The 8288-nt window shown below is 44.3% G+C and overlaps 1 protein-coding gene across 2 annotated transcripts in view; it reads left to right on the top strand.

Annotated features, from left to right (window-relative positions):
* The window catches only part of LOC103397197 (SET-binding protein-like), a 43590-nt gene that overhangs the window by 7356 nt on the left and 27946 nt on the right, over window positions 1–8288 (top strand). The window contains exon 2 of one of the 2 annotated variants that reach the window (XM_017042703.2): window positions 6042–6635. In XM_017042703.2, the coding sequence (XP_016898192.1) occupies window positions 6201–6635 (435 nt within the window). In that variant the 5' untranslated portion in view covers window positions 6042–6200. Of the gene's footprint in view, window positions 1–4616; window positions 6636–8288 lie in introns of those variants that run through there. The other variant, XM_017042704.2, reaches the window with a different exon arrangement.

Raw genomic sequence — 8288 nt, 5'->3', positions numbered from 1 at the left:
TATATATATATATATATATACAGAGAGAGAGAGAGAGAGTCACAATATCACTTTAGTTTGACAGTGGAATTTGTGCATGTATTCTAAATGTCTAGTTTCAGGCAGACTAATACCATAATTTGTTTTTTGTACGTTTGTGTAAATGTACTTACATGGATGTCAGTACAACCTTTGCTGTTTTGTATCCTAAGTGAAATGACCAGGTAATGCTTCATATCCCGTCTGCATTCAACAGCCAACATAAGCATTTACACAGGAACATAGTTGTCCTACAAAGAACGTTTCTTTTATAATTTTCAACCGCTTATCCGGGGCCGGGTCGCGGGGGCAACAGTCTGAGCAGGGACACCCAGACTTCCCTCTCCCTCGACACTTCCTCTAGCTCTTCTGGGGGGACCCCAAGGCGTTCCCAGGCCAGCCGAGCGACGTAGTCGCTCCAGCGTGTCCTAGGTCTTCCCCTAGGTCTCTTCCCAGAGGGACGGCACCCGAGCACCTCCCGAGGGAGGCGTCCGGGGGGCATGCGATGTAAATGCCCAAGCCACCTCAGCTGACTCCTCTCGATGTGGAGGAGCAGCGGCTCTACTTCGAGCTCCTCCCGCGTGACAGAGCTCCTCACCCTATCTCTAAGGGAGCGCTCTGCCACCCTGCGGAGAAAGCTCATTTCAGCCGCTTGAATCCTTGATCTCGTTCTTTCGGTCATGACCCACAACTCATGACCATAGGTGAGGGTAGGAACGTAGATTGACCGGTAAATTGAGAGCTTCGCTTTTCGGCTCAGCTCCTTCTTCACCACAACGGACCGATACAGCGACCGCATTACTGCGGCCGCAGCACCGATCCGCCTGTCAATCTCACGCTCGATTCTACCGTCACTCGTGAACAAGACCCCCAGATATTTGAACTCCTCCACCTGAGGCAGGACTTCATCCCCGACCCGAAGGGTGCATACCACCTTTTTCCGGTCGAGAACCATGGCCTCGGACTTAGAGGTGCTAATTTTCATCCCAGCTGCGTTACACTCTACTGCAAACCGCCCCAGTGCATGCTGCAGGTCCTGGTTCGAAGAAGCCAACAACACCACATCATCTGCAAAAAGCAGAGATGAAATCCGGTGGCTACCGAACTGGACCCCACCCGACACCTGGCTGCGCCTAGAAATTCTGTCCATGAAAATAATGAACAGAACCGGTGACAAAGGGCAGCCCTGCCGTAGTCCCACATGCACCGGGAACAGGTCCGACTTACTGCCGGCAATGCGAACCAAGCTCCTACTCCGATCGTACAGGGACTGGACAGCCCTTAAAAGAGGGCCCCCAACCCCATACTCTCGAAGCACCCCCCACAGGATACCACGAGGGACACGATCGAAAGCCTTTTCCAAGTCCACAAAACACATGTGGACCGGTTGGGCAAACTCCCATGAACCCTCAAGCACCCTCTGAAGGGTATAGAGCTGGTCCAGTGTTCCACGACCAGGACGAAAACCGCATTGTTCCTCTTGAATCCGAGGTTCGACTATCGGCCGGATTTTCCTCTCCAGTACTCTGGAATAGACTTTTCCCGGGAGGCTGAGGAGTGTGATCCCCTGATAGTTGGAACACACCCTCCGGTCCCCTTTTTTGAAAAGAGGTACCACCACCCCGGTCTGCCAGTCCAGAGGTACTGTCCCCAACTGCCACGCGATGCTGTAGCTGCTTCCCCTTCCTGAGGCGCCGGATGGTTTGCCAGAAATTTTTCGAGGTCGACCGGTACTTTTCCCAGACTCGAGTTTTTGCTTCCTCGACTGCCCGAGCCGCAGTCCGCTTGGCCTGTCTGTATTTCTCGGCTGCTTCAGGAGTCCTACGAACCAACCAGGCTCGGTAGGACTCCTTCTTGAAAATGAAAATGAAAATATGAAAAAGAATAATGGGCCTGATTTAGCATTAAATAAATTACTTCTTGGAAGATTTTTGAAAGAAGCCTCTTCTAAGAAATGCAATAAATGCAGTGATGAAACAGAAGTTCTTTTTTTTTCTGGATGAATTGCTTGCCACAAGTAGCTTCAATTCTGTAAGACTTTTATACCACTTTTATTATATACTCACCTGGTGAATTATTCACTGACAAAAACACAGTGTAAGAGAGACAGGAAATTTAATCCAGAAATGTATTTGTGTGTTTTGGAAAATGCTGGCCAATATAAACACTAAAGATAAACACAACTACATCTGTGGTGCTTTTAGCCTTTTTTCTCAGGACCATAGAATACCACTTCCTCTTCGAAAAACCTTATGTTTAAAGCAAAAATAGTTACATTGAGGGCAACTGGACGAAGTATTTTTTTTTTTTTTTGAAGACGTTTCACCACTCATCCAAGATGCTTCTTCAGTTCTGTCTGACTACTGGGAAGTTCTGGTATTTAGCATCAAAGAGGCTGCATACCCATAACGAGGGTCGTAGCAGAAAGGTGGATGGATGTGTGGTGAAACACACCCTGTTCTAAGGAGGGTGGAATGTAAAGTCACAAGGTTAGAGGTGTGAATGGGGAGTCCTTTAGCTATGGATTAATAGTTTCTTATGTTTAAAGTCATTCTGTGGTTTTTAGAACCCAGCTTTTTTATTTTTACTTAATCCATACAAAGAAAATATTGACTCTGACCTCTGTGTTTTAATGGTGATTGTATGCAGGATGTACACAGAGAAGTTTGTTGAAGCACTTTTGTGGAATATGATTGTTCAATCACACTGACATGTGCTGTGAGGCCTGGTGGGTATTATGATTGGCATCAGCTGCTGGTACAGTAGCATTTACACACTCATGCACACACATAGATAATCTAAAGTGCCTAAGTGTTCAGTGTTTGCCTTAAAGCCTTTTTGTTCACTCAGGTCACTGTGCGTCTACAGTCTGGAGTAAGCCTTCAGTGCAAAAATGTCCACAGGTAGCCTGGGTTCACATCAGTGTAAGTGGTGTCAGTCTGAGCCTAGTGTGTGAGACAGCATTCCCCACTTCCAGCTCAGTCATGCCTCATGTCATATTGACTGGGATTTCCTGGAGCCGTAGTGAGAGGTGTAGTCCAATGTTTGTTTTGGTTGCCCTCTGTTTTTACACCTGTGACTGAGTGCATATACGTGTATGTGAATTTGGATGGGTGTGTAATTTGCGTTTGGGTCTGCATCATCTGCATGGGTAATTGTCCAAAAAATGGAGTTGTGAATTCTTAGAGGAATGGCTGCTGCAGGATTTAACTCTACAGACCCAGAAGGACTCTGTAGTGTAGTCTGCCATACCAATATGGTCTCTACATGGTGTGTAGATGTGTTTGTGTGTGTCGTTATGTGCAGAGTTTTTTGATGTGCAGATGTAGCTGTGCCACTGCATGCGTGTGTAGAACAGTTCAGACACTGGTTTCGCCCGACCAGCTCGTAAACCACATCTGGGGAATGAATTTAGATTCTTTCTCTACTGCCTTCCCCCCTTTTCCTCTCATGTGATTTCTTCCCTTCTTCTCAACTCTGGTTAAAACTCTGGTTCAGGGAAAATAAGAGGGATTTATTATTTTTCCACAGAACACTTTCTGTGTATCTATACAACTTGGTTTCAAATGTGTCACTCAGTAGTTTAACATGCTCTATTAAGTACAATTATATGTAGCTAAAAGTAAACCAAGTAAAACTATTACATATATTGTAATTGAACAGCAGTCTCTGTGTCAGTTTAAAACTGTGGGAAGAGAATTGATTTATTGACTAAAGTAGAGTTTGTCCAACTCCTGACAGCCATAAATTCTGAAATAGTTGTTGCTGCAGCACATTATCTGTCCCCAGGGCTCAAATTACCACGTGCATGCACCAGTTTGTGCACGTAAAATTGGGGCAGTGAATGTAATTTGGTACCCAACTTGCACCAGTGCAAGTAGCTTTTTCTACTGGTACCACCGGTAGAATTATCCAATAAAGAGCTGAAAATAAATAAAATTGGGAAAACAAATTCCCAGTGTGTTATCTTTTTCTTCCTTGTTAAGTATTAAACGTCCTTGGTAACCCAGAGTCCGCCGATGCAGAGCGGGGGTTATGTTTATTTTCACTTCCTTGTATTACGTAACTTCCCCTGGAAACAAGTTGCTCTCCCCTCGATAATTTGCTGATAATCATGTGACACAAATCATGTGTTCGGTACCTCAAATATGGTAAAAGCATGGAGGTTGCCGAAAGTCGGAGACCTTCGAGAATTCCAGGCGTTCCAGAATCCACCGCTGTCCGAGAAAGTTCGGGGCGGGGCGGCACGAAATGTAAACCGGTCTTTTTTTCGAGGCGCTGCTTTCGGATGTACTGTTATCAATTACAGCGTGCACGTGATCTGGTGGGGCATGCTGCGTTGGGAATTGTAGTAAAGCGATACATTGTCATGTTTGGCCCATGGCTGAAGTTGTTTAAATACCATCCATCCAACCATCCATTTTCATGCACTTATCCATTACCGGGTCGCGGGGGCACCAGTCATCACCCAAATCACATTGCACCGTACCAACCCCCCAGCGGGTGGTGAGTCCACCCCCCAGCGGGTGGTGAGTCCACCACCACTGAGTCCACTGGAAGGTACCAACTGCCCTAACCGGGATTCGAACTTGCCCAGGAGGTGAACCCTGGGGTTTCACACCAATGACAGAGACATTGCCTCTGGGCCAAAGCGCCACTGTTGTTTAAATACCTATAACAAAATTTGTCATTAACATTTTTACATGTAGAATGTCTTTGTTTTTGTGAATTTATTTGGCCCCACAAAATCATAGCAAGTTTACCACAACAAAAGTAAATTTTGTTTTTTGCCTGGTGCAAGCAATTTGTGTTTGGTGCAAGTAATTTGTTTTATGTGCACCAGTGCACCTTTACCAAAAAATGTAATTCAAGCCCTGTCTGTCCCGCTTTCTGTCTGCACCCCACCAACAACAGCTTAACTAGGCTCACTGGAACTTTTCTGCTTCTACCTTACTTCTTTTTTCATCTCTTTCTCCATTTCAAACATCTGTACTCTTATCACATTCAATTTAAAAAAAAATTAAAACAAAAATGTAATTTTCCAATATTGTTATTTTGTTGTATTGATAAAGAGTGCTTGACCTGTTATGGCGCTATCTGTTTAGCACCAGTCTCCAGGAGAAAAATAATTTGTATTGCAACCATGGTTCTGTAACTGCATCAAGGTCCAGGCCTAAAAAGTGAATAGTAGACTATGTCCCAGCACTCTGGACAGTTTGGTCTGACTGAACGTATATATAGGATTGCATTGATGCCCTAGTGTTGACTCCCTAATCTGAGTTTAATTTACTAACATTTTTTAAAAAGTTTAATAGAGGTGAGGGGAAATATATAGAAAGCATTAGCAGAGACTGTGTAGACAACAAATTAGAGAAAAAGTAAAGTGAGTTTTGTTGTGTCTGCAGAAATTTTGTCGAGGCAGAGTACGAACTGAAACATTCCTTCCAATTTTGGTATGAAACAAATTCTGCTCCAAATATGTCTCGAAACTCTAAACGTCTGAGTCTCAATTGCAGAGAAGTTTGAAAATGCGGCTGGCACTGTTTAAGTTGAAGAAAAAAAGAGACTTTAAAACAACGAGCATGTCTTTCTTCATGGGATTCCATCAGTTAAATATCAGATGGGAACAGCAGAGGTGAATATTGACTGTTAAAACTGTTTCGGTGGATGGAGCTCTTGAAAATGAAGATGAGCGTTTAGTCTGATCCTGAACATTTGCTGCGTCTGTCTGGTTTGTTCTGCCCAATATTAATGTTTGACTCCAATTCTAGTCTTGAACAAACAGTTTTTTGCTGATTTGTCTTAAGGAGACGGCCTCGGACAGTTTTTCAGGGAAGCCTGGTGGCTATCTGGTGCCCACACCTTCCCGCTTATTATTACCACAATTATTTCCATAGCGTTCCATTTTGTATGGCAAAAACAGTCAGGTCCATATAGAGTTGAGTGGTACCCGTTCTATTGTCTGTAATGATCACCTTTTGTTGCCCATCTTTCTCTTATGGTATTATTTCCTTTTTCTGCAGACAGTCCCTGGCTTCGTTGCGTTCCTGTGGGACAACCAACCCAACCTCAGTAGCTGATTTATATCACCCAAACAGTCGGACAGACCACTGTTCTCTTGCATCCTTTTGGCTGGCTGCCACAGCTTCCCCCCATCCGGACTGGCTCTGGCTGGAGTGTGGATGGAGTCTAGGGATCTGGTTGGCACGGCCCAACCCAAAGAGGTGGAGTTACAGGGAGGCAGGGTGGGGCCAAATGAGGAGGACCAGGAAGGAGCACGAGACATCGGTTTGGTGTGCAGTGATGATGTGATAACCAGCGGCCTCAGTGAAGGGGAGGGGCTTGAGGAGCAAGGGGAGGGGCTTCTGGAGGAACAGGAGTTTTCCATCAAGGAAGCAAGTTTCCAGGAAGGAAGTCTAAAGTTAAAGATCCAGACCACTAAACGCACCAAGAAGCCCCCTAAGAATCTTGAGAACTATATTTGCCCACCGGAGATCAGGATGACCATCCGACCTCCTGTTGGAGAGGGCAAAACGGGGAGGCAGGGACGTTCAGGAAGTGGGGCAGGAGCAGGGCGGCCTCAGAAGGATGAAGAACGAGGCCAAGGAAGAAAAAGGGTAATTCCACATCAGTTGTTTTTCATTTTGGTGTCTGACATTTGGTGTACTGTCTGTTCCGTCTGGGTTTGAGCTTGGACTTTGGACCACATGACTGTTTATCTCAGCATCTTTGTACCTCTCTCATTCACTCTTACTGTCAGTTGCTCCTCTCCTTGCATGGTTACACAGGGTCAAAGTTTGTTGCGTAATTGAAACCAGTCATGGCCAGTTGAGATCACACAGTGACACATACACAGGCACACGACACACACACTCTGAGAATAGAGCTGACATAAGCAAGTGACAGCTGGTGTCAACTCTTTCCATTTGTGGTCATAAACACAGACACTTTTCATGTCTCCCCTCTCCTCTCCTCTGCTCTAATATCAGCTCTCATGGGTCACGCCTTTCTATGCCCTCCGTCCTACACACCCTTTGCGCTGGAGTTTGGTGTGTGTGTGTGTGAGACACTGTGCACCTGTGGGTGTGCCTGAACCTGACACTGATGTCAGTGAGCTAGACAGACCCAGCAAGAGTGAAAGCATCATGTTGTCAACATGATGCTGGGGGCTGTGTTTTGTCATGTTGAAAGCAGATTGAGTATTAAGGAGCATCACCATGACTGGATTTTACAGTGCTGTCTGTGTCTGCTGGAAAGCAAAAAACATCAAATATGATACACCTGTCAACATCTACATATATTAATGCTATGAAAAGATTTCACTACTTTTTGAAAAATCAATCGATGTTAGGGTCAAGGATGGATCTGCTGCTGCTGAGCACTTAAGCTTTAATACATGCAGAAATGTAAATAATAAACAATGCACTTTCACTCTTTCAGTTCACAATTTGGTCTTTATTGATTGTGACTGGACTAATAAGTGATTAAGAGAAATCTTTGACAAGTATCATACACAAGTGTAAGATACTCATACAAATACAAGTCTTTGCATGTTGTCATATTTTTCCCAGTTTTTAATACTTAACCTAAATTAAGAGAACAGAAAATCAGTTGCACTTCTATTTTAACTAATTTGTGCTATTACATAAATGTAGTTCTAACTTAAAAATACAGTTTTTCAATTGAAAAACACCAAAGTATACATACATACTATGGTGTTTTTCAACTGATGAGCTGTACTGTGATGATGGTTTGTACTATTTCTCATACCATAATTGTTTTGTATTTTTTGTATTACTCATATTTCAGTTATACATATTTAGGCTGTAATGACAGGTGGTTACATAGAGACACCATGACAAACAGAAATCAGTGGCCGACTCCAACATCTAGGAAAGTGAGTCTAAAATAAAATGTATCTTTGTTATTAGTATGGTCCTCAACCCCAGCTCTGGACCATTGTCTGGACGACCTCTCTGCCATAATTGTAAATCTAACTTTGTTCCTGAGTTACTGCCAAAAAGTACTCAGTTTTTAGATACATGACTATCATCGCTGCACTCTGATGTTTAAGTATCCAGTCCTGATCCAGCTCCATCAGTCACCATTTGGAGGCAAACTGCTGCATGGTGATCCACAGAGGTTGTCATAGTGACGGGGGAAGCAAGCTGGTCTCTATTGAGGTTTGGGGAGACGGGAGGGAGGAGGAGGGTGTGTTAGTGTTGTTAGTGTTGATTCAGATCAGTTATAGCCATTCATCCTCTATACTC

Source organism: Cynoglossus semilaevis, chromosome W, assembly GCF_000523025.1.
Source record: "Cynoglossus semilaevis isolate Cse_v1.0 chromosome W, Cse_v1.0, whole genome shotgun sequence".
Classification (NCBI taxonomy): domain Eukaryota; kingdom Metazoa; phylum Chordata; class Actinopteri; order Pleuronectiformes; family Cynoglossidae; genus Cynoglossus; species Cynoglossus semilaevis.
Note: the sequence above shows the minus strand (reverse complement) of the source record. Positions and strands in the feature narration are given on the sequence as shown.